Source organism: Terrapene carolina, unplaced genomic scaffold, assembly GCF_002925995.2.
Source record: "Terrapene carolina triunguis isolate 2854851 unplaced genomic scaffold, T_m_triunguis-2.0 Scaffold96, whole genome shotgun sequence".
NCBI lineage: Eukaryota > Metazoa > Chordata > Testudines > Emydidae > Terrapene > Terrapene triunguis.
The window spans coordinates 53,298,767-53,315,468 of record NW_020664447.1 but is presented as its reverse complement, the minus strand read 5'-3'; the positions used below and the strand labels follow the sequence as shown (position 1 = coordinate 53,315,468).

General features: G+C 43.6%; 1 protein-coding gene across 1 annotated transcript in view; it reads right to left on the bottom strand.

The window, feature by feature from the left end:
• The window catches only part of COCH (cochlin), a 37,937-nt gene extending 29,564 nt beyond the window's left edge, over positions 1 to 8,373 (bottom strand). Inside the window, exon 1 of the mRNA XM_026651265.1 lies at positions 8,283 to 8,373. Within this exon, the coding sequence (XP_026507050.1) occupies positions 8,283 to 8,373 (91 nt within the window). The remainder of the gene's footprint in view (positions 1 to 8,282) is intronic.
• Positions 8,374 to 16,702: the final 8,329 nt, after the last annotated feature.

The window sequence follows — 16,702 nt, the reverse complement described above, 5'->3', positions numbered from 1 at the left end:
ATCAAGGTGTTAGTCACCAGAAACAGTGAAAAACAGGTTATCTGTCAGACAGGAGATATCTATCCATCTATCTGTTTACATGTGGACTGAGTATTGTTTCATTCAGAATGGGTCCCCTATCACCAGTCTGAACTGAATGCAAATGAAGGATTGTAAAAAAGAACTGCCAGGAAGGGAAACACAGTGGAGATAGAGAACTTTATCTTGGGGTGCATATAGGAGATTTGCTTGAGTATATTGGGTGGGGCAAAGAGCCTGAACAGGCACCCTTCACTGAGGAAGAAAAAGGACAGCACTTTTGTTTCATAAACGAGGGGCCTAGGCCAGGCTTGGTTGAAAATGGAGGCTGGAGAATTTAGGGTGAGTTAAGTTTCTTTAGACAAAAGAGTAACTTACTAGTTTAGTCTCTAGAAAGCGAGTTATGATTTTGTTTTTTATGTATCCATTTGTCTCCAAAGTTCTTATTCACTATTATTTGAATCTCTAATCTTTGATAATAAATGTATTACTGTTTTCACTATAAATATATGTAAGTGCTGTGGTGTTAAGCGAAGTGCTGTACTGAGTTACAAGATGGTGTACACTGTTCCTTTGGGAACAGCAGACCTGGTAATTCTGTGAGTGTTCAGTGGATAAGGGGCTGGACACTGCAGGGAACACTGAGTATTCGGGCATGGGTCTGTGCTTGAACAGAGGGAGTGAGGCCTGCAGGGGTCTGGAAGGCAGCGCTTGTGCTGCTAGAGGCCACTGGTTTCAGAGAACTGACCCACAGCAGGCACAGACATAGCTGCTTCATGCTAAGGGGCAGGCAGTGGTGAGGTGCTTCACAACCCTGGATACCCCTAGGATGCATCACACATTCCATAGCTCTTCTATCCAATACTTTCCTAAATTACCATCTTTGCACTTTACAGTTCTGCTACTTATTACTGCAAAAAATGAACAACTTTCACACAACTGTCAAACAAGAGTCACTAAACATTTAAAGGGAGTCTTATCAAGGTAAAAGCCACAACTAAATGTTGGGCTATGTTGCCCTGTGTTGCTTGGGTATAGGAGAGAGCAGAATCTGTCCCAATATATTTAAAGAACAGTTTCATTGTAAACTATTATAAAGCCAGGGATTATAAAGAGTGAAATAGCTTTGAGTCATGTCACTGCTTATGCTGTTTTTTTCCTTTTGACATTTTTGTACTGCTTGGACAGTGAAACTGAAGTATTCACTTTCCTTTTCTGCCTCGAGCCTTCAAACAAGCATGTGTTTAAATTACACTGAGAAATAGTCCCACAGGTCTTGTCTATACTGGGAAAATGCATCATGTTGGAAAATGTGTTAACTAACAGGTTTATACTAATACAATGTTAAACACAATTTTGCCCTGAGCATAGACAAGGATAACTGGGTTTAAAAATGTGTTAATGGCTATGTTGTCTGGGTTTTTGTTTTTGTTTGTTTGTTTGTTTGTTTTGACATTTCATTTATACTGTTTTGTTTCCTTTTGAACAGCCTATGGTTAACTAAGACCAGCTAACAAATTATCAACATACACAGGTGTTTCCAGGATTGGGCAGATACGGTCAGTTTCATTTGTGGAATCTAGAGCCTAATCCAGCTACCATTGAAGTGAGATGAAATATTCCTATGGATTTCAATAGGAGTAGGATCAAGAGTAAAAATTTTGAAAGCACCTAAGTGATTTGGGAGCCTAAATCCCTTTGACTTTCAGTGAGACTTAGGTTCGTAAGTCACTGTTGAAAATGGGATGTAGATGATTTTGAAAATGTTGCCCCAAACCTCTGATGCGCTAATGTCATGTTGTTGAGTGAGTGTGGTGGGGAAACATTTTTTAAACTTATTTTCATTTTTTTAAATGAATACAAATTTCTATTAATATTACCTTATGGAAAACCATTTAAAGCAACCCTAAGCAAGGGCATAAATTAAATTGCCAGTGTCCCTTTAATAGCTCTTTAGTTGCTTTGACAGAAACCTTTAATTTACAGGACTTTATCCCAGTTAGGAAGGATCCTAAAGAGTTCTTCTATTGTTCCCTGCCAGTGCTGAAAGCTATTCCCTCTCTTTATATGTACCTGCAAAAGAAATGGGCAAAATTGATCCTGGTTTAGGTTCTGCATTACTGCCTGGTTAGAAGATCCTCAGTAACCATTTCTATCTATCAATTGGACACCAGGCCATCATACTAACATTAAAGAGTTTGCCAAAAGTTAAAACAAATAAACAAACAAATGAAAATAGCAAATGAAATTCTTATATTATACATGCAAATTTGAAGTCACTCACCATTTAGGGTCAGGATGATGCTCTGCTTCCAGGAATTCATCGCTGGACAGGAGGGATTCTGGCTCCTTTCTTTTGCCTTTGCTTCTCTCCCATTGATGGAGGGAATGGAGAGAGTTTCATTTGGGAACATAGTCCCCAAGACAAAGTGGTTGCACTCCTTAGTTGCTCAACTGATTTGCTTTCTTTTATTTTTCTACTGCCATGTGTCCACTTGGGTGTGATTCTGGCTCCATGGAGTCACCGTTCTCCCAACAGCAGAGTTTCACTCATCCGTGACACTTCGTCAATATGCCACCCACAGTCTGTTGGGCACTTTCTGTATGTCTCTTCCCTTCCAGGGTAAAATCATGGCAGAACAGGCTTAAAGTGTTTGCATTGAGTCTTATAGTCATAATATGTTTGTAGGTTGTCTGATGTCAAATCCTTTTTAAGCTTCGTAAGTGTCTCACTCACTCTCTCATATACATACACTACTACATTTACCGTTCACTTTGTTACACTACAGAAAAGTTTGATACCTTTGCCTCCTGAAAGTTTTTCAACCTACCCTGTACCGATTTAAAACAAAACAAAACTGGAAATACCAACCCCCTCCATTCTCCATCTCCTTCTATGCTTCTCACTTTTAAAAGACAAGTCTTGTCATATAGCTACAAATCTATGTTCTCCCTTCAAAGAATTATGTCAAAATAATATGGAACCAACAAAACAAAACAAACATTCTATACAACATTGCTCAATCATTTTACTTTTTGATGTATGCTATCTCCCATGTATGATCTGTTTAGTTTATTAGCCTTTTGGAGCAGGTATCTTGTCTGTAAAACACCTAGCACACTATTGGTACTAAAGAATAAAATAATAAAAATAAAATAAAAATATTTGTCTTGTGTATCATTGTATCTGGATAATCCCATTTGCAAGCTATGTTTTGTTTATTTTTTTGGCTAGAGAGAGGGCGGCTAATATAAATTCACAAGGAAGTGTTAGTTAACAGTTGCCCCATCACAAAATTCTCTTTCACAACCGGACAGATAGTATGCAGGGAAGGAAAGGTTGGTGCTACATCCCATCCCATATGGAAACAGCATTGTTTTTTTTCTTCAATATATACATGTGGATTTCAGAGCACTTTGAAAATCCAGTTTTGAACAGAAATGGTGCTGCAGTCTTAACGCTGGAGCAGCTAGCAGTGGCTCAGTAACCCAATGACTGCATGATAGGGTAAAGAGACGCAGCTAGCATCTAAATTCAACAAACAAATAGTCCTATGAGCTCTGAGATGTGATCCCATCAATGTGGTATTAGTCTGAATATTTGCCTGTTTAACAGAATTTGCTAATACTATGCGAAAAGCAAGGACATGCTGGTGCTAGTCTTTATATAAAAGAGAAAAGGCTACTGTGTGTTCAGTCATTTCTTACCTTAGAGCATAAACAAATTCCCGGTAGCCCATACACAAAGAATTATTATTTTCCTATCACAGTTAAAGTAAGAAATTTTCAGGTGAGATAGAAAAGGATTCTACAATGACAAGACACGCTGCTTTTGTACTTGGTTTAACTTGCACTTGGTGTGTGACTATTAAAGCCGTGAATAGTTACAGAGATGCTTGAACGCGCCACAATTAGACATTTTAAACAAATCTAAATAAAAAAATTAAGCGCAAATTTATATTTAGCAATTGCGGAACTCCCTTAAGTCAAGCCCTACGCTGGAAATGTATGTCCGGGGTTGTAGAGGGAGATGATCACTAATGTGTCGAACTGGCTCAGCTCTATGTATAAAACGGAGCCTCTGAGAAATAACGGAGAATATCAACTCACCCGAGCCGTCGCTTGCCCGCACCGGGCTGGCCAGCAGGAAGCCACCTGTAATCAGAGACAGAGGGATTCAGTAGCGGTCCCACAGCCGAGCAGGGTAACTGGGTGCGGGCGCGCTTGGCCGTGGGGTTCGGAGCGGATCGCCGCGCCGCGCCGCGCGGGCAGGCGGGGTGCGGTGACCGGGGGACGCGGAGGCGCTACTCACCTAGCAGCATCAGCACAGGAGACATGGCGGCCGCGCACACTGGCACCTGGGGAGAGGGAAGAGAACTTCAGCGCAGCGCTCGGCAGCGGCAGGGTTAACAAGGCGCCCCCTCCCCCCCGGTGTGGAGTTAGGTGGAGTTAGGGGCGTCGGTGGCCAAGCCTCGGGGTGTCTCTGGCTCCGGGCTGGGAGGTGGAGTGTGGGCACCTGCGCGGGGCTCGCGTGGGGAGGGCGGGCTTTCCTGCGCCCAGGCACGGGCTGCTTGGCTCCGCTCGGACCCCTGGGGACCAGCCCCGGGAGCTCCTGGCGGGCACAGCCTGGTGGGGGCCGGTGGAAGACAACCCACCCCCGGGAGCTGCAGCACTCTGCCCGGCTGGCGACGCTGCCCGACGCGCTGCTGCTGCGGCTGGTGCCTGTGACAGCGCCGCGAGTCCCGCGCGCGCTTTAAACCCTTCCACGAGCGCATGAGCACTGGGCAGGCCCGCGCTGCCTGGGTGGCCTGGGCGGGCGACCCGGCGGGGAGGGAGCGAGCGCCAGGCTGGCGGCCTCACTGGTAAATTGCCTGAGGGCAGCAGCAAGCAGATGCGCGGGGCGCCGGCAGGGCCTCTTCTCCCGGCCCTTCTCCTGGCCCTGCAAGCCGATCGGAACGGATTCCCAGGCACCCGTGTAAACCTGGCCGCCTGTGGAGTGACTCCGGAGTCACACCTGGACAAGTGAGACCAGAACTCGGCCCGGGGAGCTCTACTCTGCCCCCAGAGGGCTGATGGACACACAGGCAAACAGCCCTGCCGCCCATCCGGGCCAAACCTTGGCTATCGTGTACAAGTTCATAGACAGTCCCTTACCGTCTGGTGGGATAACACTGTGAGCTGCATCTTGTGCAAGGACATCTCATTGCTGGGCAGGAGGGAGCTCGGCTCCTTTCTCTCGCCTCCCCTTCTGTCCCGTTGATGGAAGGGATGGAAATTTTCCTTTGGGAACAGGAGTCTCCAAGACAAAGCCGTTGGATTCCTCAGCTGCTCAGCTGATTCCCATCCTGTAGTTTTTCTATTGCCATGTGTCCACTTGGGTGTGACTCTGGCTCTGTGGAGTCACCGTTCTCCCATCAGCAGCGTTCCACTCACGCCTGACCCTTAGCAATATGCAGCCCACAGCTTGTTGGGGATTTTCTGTACGTCTCTTCCCTTCCTGGGCAAAATCGTGGCAGAACAGGCTTAAAGTGTTTGAATTGATTCTTGTAGTCAGACCAGGTTCGGAGCTCTGCAGATGTCAAATTCTTGAATGTCTTTGAGTGAGTTTGAATCACACACACACGAGTCAACTGACCCTTTTCAGTTTGTTACACTGTGGAGATACCCTTGCCCTCTGCAACAGCCTCTCAAGCCTCTGCCTGTATGATTTTTAAAGGTTTAGGGGAGCTATTGTTCCCTTTCCTTACACATTATGTTATCTGCAAAAACAAGGAGGATTCCTTGTGGCACCTTAGAGACTAATAAATTTATTTGGGCATAAGCTTTCGTGGGCTGAAACCCACTTCGTCCACGAAAGCTTATGCCCAAATAAATGTGTTAGTCTCTAAGGTGCCACAAGGACTCCTCGTTGTTTTTGCTGATACAGACTAACAAACTACCACTTTGAAACCAGTCATTATCTTTTTTGGTTATTATGATGTTCCAGGTAAATCTTTTGTAACATAACGTTTTAAGCAAATGTCAGTCGGCTGGGCTGTCGGTTACCTCGTCACAACATTTTGTTCTGAATAGGAGATATTTTAAGTGGATAAAGAAATGAGGGGGGCTCTTTGTCTTTTCATCGGAAAATGGCACGTTTTATCCTAGCTCTTTGTACAATCATTGGCCCAAACTGCAAACCCCGTATATAATGGAAATCATTTCAAGCCAGGGGGTGCAGCAGCACCCCTAGTTCCAGCACCTATGTGTACAGTCGCAGCGTGGAGGGTGTAGCCTGGTGGAAAATGAACTGCTGCAGCTGGTCTCCTTAAATCCACAAGACAAAAGTCCCGTCAGGTCTGCGATGGAGTGGCACTCGCCCGGTTATAAGTGGCTTATTTGCGTTTTTAATAGAATCTGGCACGGGTGTCTACTCATGCCAACAAATCCCGTATACCAATAAATTTGAACCTAATTAGACTAAGTGGTCTCTAAAATTGCTGTTTGCGTTTATTTGTTGAAAATCTAATCCGATTTTGGTTTAAATCATTGGTATACAGCTAGCTACTTCATCCCCACCGATGAACAGCTATGGGTGAATCCAAGCACATATGAACCATGCGCTTTGCCTGGATAGTCGTTTTCCCCCAACCCCTCTTGAAAATGTGTACAAAAACGTAACTTTTCCTTATAATCTGATTTGCATTTGTTTTGAACTGAGTGTTCTGTGTGAAATGCTGATGATGCAGGACGGTTGGGCACCACAGATACTATCGCTGTTTGGTATGATCATATTACTTATATATGGAGGAGTAAATACTAGTCTGTAAGCATATTTTCAGGGATATTTGTACGAGGTTTTTTTGTTTTTTTTATGACTTCAGCCACGTTCCTGCTCCTTTAGCGGTTGCTGTCTGTAAACACCCATGTAGTTTACTGTTATTTAGCGCAATTGTTCCTGGAAAGAGAAATTCAAAATTGCACATGTGAGTATTCACAGAAATTAAAATAGTAATTGGCTTTCCACGAGCGTTTGTAGCAGCAGATTGATTGTAAGTGTTATTACACTTATCCAGTCAGTGAACAGAAATGGCAGCATGGTTCTTTTGTGACAAATCTAATCAACACATATCGAATTTTGGATTCTGAATAACAAATTGCAAAATAATTGAGTTTTGTGAAATACATCAAATAATTCTGAATAACAAATACATCTGAGAAAACGACAATCTGTTCACTGACATTTTGCAAATGGGGGGAGGGGAGGAAGGAAAATGTTATCAGATAAATGATTCATCCTTAATTATTTGTTCAACTCTGCTGTCAGTTGTTAAATTGGAATTGTGTGTATTAACTGCTGCCATCTGCTCTGATCTCTCCAGAAACATATTTCTGTGTTTCCAAGATTGCAGTCCGGAATCAGATGGGTGGAAGGAAGAGGCGGTACACTACAAAGTTCCACCCACAAAATTAGCTCCTCCTATGTGAGTCACCAAAATCAGATACTGCTGATTAGGCTGTGTGGATGTTCAGAATGTGAGCATGTGTTCACGCTGAGCTCTACTGGGATCCTTGATCTTGGCTTCCCTAGATGGGGCTTCATTATGTCTATGGACTCTGCTAGGCTCCTTCAGCTTGGGTTTTTCTTAACGGGGAGGAGGGAATAGGTGGTATCTCCCAAATTTACCCATTGAGATGGCCCTCTCAGTAAATTGTGCAGATCTGTGATCCTCCCTCTCTGTTCCCACATAAGAAATGAAATATTTAACAATGTTGACATTTACACTGAGATCATCACTGGCCTCTGAGTTAAGTCCTGATTGAGATGATTAAGTCAGTTCATATCTCTCAGAGCGATTATTCCAGACTTTCTGCAGATTCACATAGAGACCTGTTCCTTGGTTACACTCATGTCCACACTACAAAATTAAATAGGTCAACACACAGCCACTGCAGTAATTAAGCAATGTTTCATGTCCACACTATTCTCCTTCTGTTGGGGGTGTGCAGGAGCGCTTCCACCAACTTAACTGTCTGGGGCATTGTGGGGCACTGACAGCTGGAGCCCCCCCCCCCACTCTGGGGCTGACAGCTGGAGCACCTCATTCCACCCCAGGGCTGACAGCATCTGCTCGTAGAATATATCCAATTCATTGTCACCTGGTGCATTTGTTGGTGGATATATTTGGATTATTGTATACTTGACGCACCTTGGTTGCAGCCTGGCTGTTGTTATTCTGTTGTTTACTGGCTCCCAAGCCAGCAGGGTCTTCCTATAAGGTTACCCAAAATAATTCCTATATCTCTTTCATGTGTTCCGCCTCCTGAATACCAGATTATAGCACCATCAGACACCATCTTGCACACCTTGACCATATCGTCTCACTGATGCCAAGTATGTTCAGAGGGTATTTTTTTCATTTCTTATGAAACCTGTGCCAGCTTTTCCATACTATACAAAGTATATACGTTCTATGTGCCTACTCTTGTACAGATCAGAATATGATGTCTTGAGATCTCAGCTTCCTTTTGGCTTTCACTGGGCTCTGTCATACTTGGGTTTTGAGCTCCATCTGCCCCTCCTGACCTCAAGTTTTCGTTTAACTGAACTGTTTCTATTGCATTAAGGGTTTTACCCGCATGGGGCACAAACCCAACTGCAGAAGCATCCTCTTTTATCTGGGCTTTATCTAGAAGGCCTTTGTTAACTAAACTTTAATTTTTATTCCATTCAGTTTCTTTCACTCAGAAAATAATGTCTCACACCTCTATTCATGCACTTTGCTGCTTCTCTTTCCCATTCTCCTTTCTCTATTTTTCTCCCTCTTTCCTGACTTTGTGTCTTTCCTCTTCTCTCTGCATTTCTTTCCCTGCAGCAACTCCCAATCCTGCCTCTTGGAGCTTCATTCCCACTGGCTCCCTAACTATTCCATCCAAGAAAATGATCAGCAATGAAATGGTCATTGCTGACCTTTAAATGTCATCTTTAGTCTTTAGCTTTAACACATGTTTCGTGGAGTCCAGACCTTTCAGAGCCAGGAGGCTGGAAGCACGAGGAAAGCGGTTAAGGCTCCAGCAGCTGCATGGATTGTGTTCATACCTGTAGGATGGGGCCAAAAGAACTGAGCACCAGCAAGAACAGAGCTGTGCCATCACCCCATGTTGGATCATGGACTCCCAGTGGGGCCATGATGCCCCAGCAGGGATAAGTCGTTTGGTGGGTCCTCTGAGTGCACTGGCAACCTGCATTGGAGCCCTAGTGCGAGAAGCCACCGAATTTAGCAAAGCAAGGACTGACTGCATCTTTGTCTCTGTGTTTAATACAATCTCAGCCTTTCTTCCCCATAAATCATGTTTCTTCCTGTCCTTTCTGAAACAGTGGCACCAATGTGAGCCTGTCTTTAGAAACTCTCTTCTAATGTTACCTAATTAGAACTTGGAAGCTCCTGTCTGCCTACTGGTAGTGCATGAAGATTGTACAGATTCATTCACTTGTGTGTTCTCTCACAATATTTAGAATAAGATGATGCACACAATTTGTCACCAGGCAGCCTAATTTGCTAATTCATATGATTGTGCTGGTTGCTTTAATGTCTTGTTTGCAAAGCATTCATGCTGTTTTGCGCTTGAATTATTTTGGCATGTTAGTAAAATTCTAAACATAAACATGGCTACTCAGAGAAAAATGAAAATATTGATTCAGAAAATATCTTGCACAGTACAACTGTTTGTAAAAACATTACTGCATATTGTCACATGATCCAATCTTCTGTGTATTCTTCAGCATTTTAATTTTATTAACCAAAACTGGATATCAAATGCCTACAGTTCATTCTGGGATATATATCAATAACGAAGTATTTTGTACTATGTTGCAAGAACCGTCTGAGTATCAACTATTAATTAGCAAAACTAGCAGCAGGATGATACTAATACACATATATGTATCTTTCTATTAAAGAGAATGGTAGGAGACACTGGGTATGTCTACATCCACCCACCCCCCAGTGTCCAGCCTGAGCCTGAAGTCTACAATGCAATTAAACAGCCTCTTAGCCCAAGCCCTGTGAACCCAAGTCAGGTGGCACAGGCCAGCCATAGGTTTTTAATTGTAGTGTAGACATACTCACTATGACCCAGCGAATGGGCAGTGGTGTGGGAATGAAGAAAGCTGGGTTTTATTCTAATCTCTGCCTCTGCTGACACAGTGGCTTTGGGAAGTTATTTAACCTCGCCGAGTCTCAGTTTCCCCAGATAGTGATATTTATCTTCCTTTAAGAGCTACAGATGAAAAGAGCTAAATATTATTATTGTATTAAGACATAATCTTATGTATTTTGCTGTAGTAACAAGGACAAACATGCAGAGAAAGGACAGATCTATAGAAAATAGACATCTCATTTATGTAAGTGATTTTACAAGGATAAAATGAAAAATATAAAGATTTTCAAAAGTGGGCTATTGATTTTGAGTGCATTTTTTAGATGACCAGCTGGAAACACCTGAAAGGGGCCTGATTTACAGAGAATTAGTGCTTAGCACTTTTTGAAAATCAATCCCTTTAAGGCATTTTCAGGTGATTCCCCAAAAACCCGAGGCACACCAAATCACTGGTCACTTTTGACCACCTTAGTCATTGTTTATAGTGAGCAACATTGTATTTTTTAGAAAATACATAGATTTTATAACAAAAATAACACTGTAGTTTTACAACCATTTGAAAGCATTTTTCATGCAAATGTAGTGGGCTGGTAAATAATTAGAAAAGACAAGCCAGCACACTTCCTGCTGCAGCACACTTGCTTCTCTGTTTCATTTTGGATGGGAATCGTGCTGTAAGAAAGGGTGAACTGCCAACCTGTGGAAGTTATTTTTTATTCATTGGTGCTGGGAGGCCAGTATTTTGGAGCACAGTTGTGCTTTGTGAAATAAATCATGATTTCCACCCATTTAAAGTTATTTTCCGGCAGCTGCCATTGATAGTCTGAGGGTCCATCTCTCCAATCAATTTTCAAGTAGTGCCTCTTGTTTTAAGGGCTTAGCAAAATCTTGGGTAAGTGTGTAGCTTCAGGTGAGTAATATACAATATTCCCCGTTCCTATAAACATTGCGGTAGGCTGTTTTGAATAGAAAGTGCCCTGGCAGAGCCTGCCTCCAGTCCTATTGGTGTTCTTGAACATACAGCGTCTGCTATTTCTGGCTCTGCTACTGATGAACATGTTGTTCCTTCCATTTCCTCTGCTAATGGTCATCTGCACATTCTGAGGATAATGCAGGGGACCACCCACCCACTCATGCATATTCTGGCACAAGTTATAAAAGGACAGATAGAATGATGGATATTTACTTAGTTTAACCTTTAGTTATAGAGTGGGATTGTGGAAGGGAAATCCCGTATAGCAGGCACCAGATTACAATTTGGATAGCTATCTTTTCTCTTCACTCCTGAAAAAGAGAGATATGGGGCAACCAGAACAAGTAAAGATAGCTAGGAAACAAGATGAAAAGATGGGTGACATGCTAAGATCCATAATGGCACTTTAGTAAAGTAAATGGTAGTTAACACAGTTAACATTGCTCAGGCCATCTGAGGCAAGGAGAAAGGTTTGGGATAACTATAGGCTTATGTTTTCGAAAATGACTACTGACTTTGGGTGTCTCAATTTTTTGGTGCTCAACTTGAGACATCTTGAAGGATCCAGATTTTTGGAGGGCAAGTTCTCAGCATTTCTAAAAAATCAGGCCCATTTCAGGTATCTCAAGTTGAGCAACCCAAAAATTGAGGCAGCCCAAATCACTAGTCACTTTTGAAAATTCAGCATAGAGTATTTATTTTCAATATAACAAAATAATGAAAATATTATTTGGGAACAGTTAATTCATTGAGGGGTGTGAAGGTACAAGGGATACCATCCCACTGAAGTCAGAGCTGGCTGGCTGATTAGCCCCAACTGCTGCACCTGGGTAAAGACTTGCAGCTTAACTGGCTGATGCTCATAAAAGGAGGAGCAGGAAGTGGTAGAGTGAGCTGCAATACCAGCCAGAGGCTGAAGTAACTGCTGGGAAGAACTGCTCTAGAAACAAATGAACAGAAGGGAGACTGTGGGAAATCCTATTATCACAAAGGCTCTGAGGTAAGCACCAGGACCTTTTGGGGTGATGAATTTACAGGTGTGAGGGATAGATTTGGGAAAGTTTTGATCTTGTTGTGTTGAGGAGACTTGGGGGGGAAAAAAGAAAAGAAACCACAACAACTCACTCTGCTGGAAACTGTCTTCCCTGGACTCTGTAAGAATGTTCCAGGCAGAATTCCCCAGGGAGGGCACTGCTCAGCAAGAGCAAGCCTGGGTCCGTCTGGACGATGCTGCTATAAGACAGGCCCTACTCCTCCTCCTTATTAAGGGGGAAAAAATCAAGAATAGTTTTTGCTGAATATTATTTAATCACCTAAAGCCCTGCCTGATCGTGGGGAAACTATGAATAATCTATCAATTGAAAATTTTGAATAAAATATTTAATGATATCTTTAGTTCTAATAAAGGAAAAGAATTTGGACTGCAACAGAGAATATCTTTGAATAACTTTTAAGCAGGAAAAAGCTTTACAAAATGTGTTTGTATAACATTATTATTGACTATTGGGATTATGGTAGTACTCAGAAGCTCCAGTCAGGAGCAGAGCCCCATTGTACAGCATCACGCACAATCTTATAAAAGGATGCTGTCCTGGCCCAGAAGAGTTTATAATCTCACTAAGAAATGGTCAAGCATCTTTACTGTAACAGTTAGAGTACAAGATTGGGTGTCGGGAAAGATGGGTTCTGTTCCTGCCTCTGACTACTCATTGCTTAACCTTGGCTACTGTGGAACTATTTCCCCAAAAATCATTGTATTTGTTTTCTGAGTGAGTGATTTGTATGCTTGGAGTTTGATTTGTACCCCAAGACAGTTCAAGAGCAAATCACTTAGAGCTCAATCCAATGCTGACTGAAATCAATCGGAGTCTTTCCATTGACTTCACTGGGCTTTGGCTCAGGCCCATAGCCTCTCTGTTCTTGAATTGCCACCCCATCCTCAGCAAAAACCAGGAGATGTTACACGTTTTATGTGTGTTTTTCTTCCTTGTTACTAATTTCTTAACCCATCTATTTCCCCCATTAATAATTATTCCAATATGTTTTATAGCATGAGGCCAGGGCCGATGGAAGGATGTTTCGCGCCCTAGGCGAAACTTCCACCTTGTGCGTGCGCCCCCCTGCCCTGAGGCGCCCCCCCGCGGCAGCTCCCCACCCTGAGGCACCCCCCCACCCCAGCTCACCCCTGCCCCGCCTCCTCCTCGAGCACGCCGTGGCTGCTTCACTTCTCCTGCCTCCCAGGCTTGCGGTGCCAATCAGCTTAGGCGCCGCAAGCCTGGGAGGTGGGAGAAGTGAAGCAGCCATGGCGTGCTCGGGGAGGAGGCGGGGCAGGGGTGAGCAGGGGCGGGGAGTTCCCCTGCTTGCCGCCCCCCCCCCCCGGGGGCGGGGGGCCCCCCCCCCCCCCCCCCGCCCCCCCCCCCCCCCCCTACATGCCCGGGGGCCCCGGGGAGCCGGAGGACCGGCCCGCCAGGTCGCTGCTGAAGAAAATGGCGCCCCCCCCCCAAATCCTAGCGCCCTAGGCGACCACCTAGGTCGCCTAAATGGTTGCACCGGCCCTGCATGAGGCATCTGCCAGCACTCTTAAAAAAACAAACCAAAAAAACCAGGGGGCACATACTGAATAAATCCACAAATACCTGGCATCAGTGCTGTAAACAATGCAAAAATCCAGCATCTACATTTCAAATATACATTGGCTAGGGGATAAGGATAGTTGAAAGGAAATTGCTTGGTCCTTCCCTCCTCTGAAGGAAATAAATCATCTTTTTTTGGTGGATTAGGGTGAGGAGCTGTGGAAAGCTGACAGCATTTGTGAGGCTTACCCTCTGCACAGGCCTTTGCTTCGGCCTAGGGCTCCTGGCTCTGTGTATATGTGAACATGAGCACAGCACTTGACAGGGCTTCTTTGATTCTGCTTAAATCAGCCTAAAGCAAGACTTTAGCTCCCACACAGGCATATAGATTTGGGACTTCCAGCAGGAGGAAGAGGAAAGGGTGCCCTGAACCTGGAAAGATTCAGAACTCAATCTTTAATCTGAGTTACTAGTCAGATCTGCTTCAATTATGGATGTCTGAAGGGCAGCCATGGGTGAGAGAGAGAACATGCAGATATCACCTGCCAAACCTGTAGGTGAGTTGACTGGTCTTCTCAAAATTGCAGCAGAGAGGCCAAGGATTGAATGGATGCAGAGACCAAATGGTTAGGTGCACACCATTGAATTGGATAATTCTGCTCTGTAGGCAAAACAGGTGTTTGCCTAGGGTAGGTAAGATGTTTAGAGACTATTAAGTTTTTTTGGAAACACAGGCAAAAAGAGGGGATATTTTCAAGGCTGTCTAGGGCAGCCCTTCATGAGTTCCTTGTGTTTTTTTGTTTGTTTGTTTGTTTGTTTGTTTTTTCCCCAAGGAAGCAGGTTTTCTTGTGGTATATTGACAGGCTGTTGTTTTTTTGTCTTTTCTCAGGCCTCTCATTATCAAACTTGGCTCTATCTCTCACTCACCTGCTGTGTGAATTATTATATTGTGTAGAGTGGTGTAAGGATACTATTGCCAGTCTGTCTTTAGGAGACTCTGGGCTTACAGGAGAGGGGAGGTAATGGATTGGCTGCTATATATACAAGTTTCTGACTGCTAACTCCATTCCTGTATCTTCGGGCAGGTTATGGCTCTGAATTAATAATCCCGCCCCCTTTTTTACACTACAGCTACAACCCAGTAAGGGAAACTGGTTACAACATGGTTTCAGTGTAGCTGGGTCCTAGCTGTGTCTCCATAACCAGCTCGAGTCTTGGGCCACACATTTACAAAGCCTTTGCTAGGTCCATCTATGCTACAACATTTGTTTTCTCTGGGTCAGAGACAACTGTAAGTGTGCCCCCCTTATTCACTTCTCTTAATAATTTCAAAGCCACCCTCAGCTGTTGACTCTACCATGTGTGTTTTTGATTAATAGTGTCAATAGAATTAATCTTTTCTATGTTAACTGCAATTTTTGTTTGTTTGTTACTACTAGGTTTGGAAACCTTTGCTTCCTTATTTGAGTTCTTGGGGTGGGGGCAGGAAAGGGGGATTTCTTCTACAGAGAAATCCTTATGCTCTCCCCCCCCCAACATTTGTTGCATCTTGTCTTGTACTGACCTTGTAAGTTCTTCAGGGAAGGGATTGTCTTTGTTCTGTATTTGTACAGTGCCTAGCACACATCATGGGGTCATGGTAAAGGTCTGGCGATCCCATATGCTACTGCAATCCATATAATAATTAATGGCTATCTTGGGCTCTTGGATACCACAGTGATCAACCACCTTAAACTTGGATGGGTAGATGTTAGTGTATTATTGTGCTTCTGAATGCTATATGAAGTCACTGGGTATGACTCTCAGTAAGGACAGCTCTGGCAGCATAAAGAGGTCTTAATATAACTGAGAATTAGGTCCATAATGAAGAGACTACTCCAATTCTTGAGCAGGTGTAGTGGGGATGCTTCTACATATGGGAATTGGGCATCTGAAAGGAATAAAAGTTAGTAACAAGCCTATACACAAGTTTCAGTGGCTGGCTATCTAAAGGGGGATGATTCATTATACATATATGCTGGGTGTTCAGGGTGAAAAATTAATCACTTAAAAATTGGGTGGGTGATATAAGGTTAATGCATAGATCCACCTGGTCCAGGTCTTCAATAACAATTTTTTTAAAAAAAGAGAGAAAAATGTTCCCTTCATTTCTAAAATAGAGGGTATTTCCACCCTTTCAGCCCCAGTTATCAATAGTGACACCTGACCTCTTGCACACTGATCAGTTAAAGTGTGTTAGTCCTCTGATGGACAGCCCATTAAGAGATTTCTAGGATTCTTACACACTGGCCCACACATTGGAGATTTGGACACATCTGAAAATATAGGCATCAATATAGAAGAAAATTGCATTGGTCAACATGATGACAATGCTTCAAATGTGAGTGGAAAATATTGTTGTCTCCAAGTATGGGTGAAGTATGATAGTGTCTGACTAAAGGCCCAATCCAAAGTCCACTGAAGTCCATGGAAAGACTTCCACTGAGTTCAATGGGCATTGGATTAGGCCCTAAGTACTTCAGACTAGTGATTACTAAATGTGGCGAATTGTTGCACACAGAGGCAACGTGTTGGGGGGCATGCAAGGTCATGTGCCTTCCACCTAATTGCTTCTTGGCTTGTACTGAGCATGCTCACACTGACTGAGAGTGCTCATTAACATCTGCTGAAGCCGTTGCCCTCACTCTTCTCCCCTCCCCTTCACTACCTTCAGGTATCGGTCGTCTCTGGTTGCACAGAAAAATGTTGTACCATGGGTTTTGTATACATAGTTTGACTCTGATCAAGACAGATACGTTTTTCTGTCAGCATCCACTTGCTATTGTGAAAGTTACAGTGCTTTTTGGGCGAAGGAAAAACAGCGCTTACCTTTCTTCAAACAGGTGGTTGGCAAGAGCAGATGCTGCTATGGCTCTTTACCACATATATGCAGAAATTAAAGAAGTTTTAATCAAATGTAGCCAAGCTGAGTCACTGATTTCTGCAAGATTAGGAACTA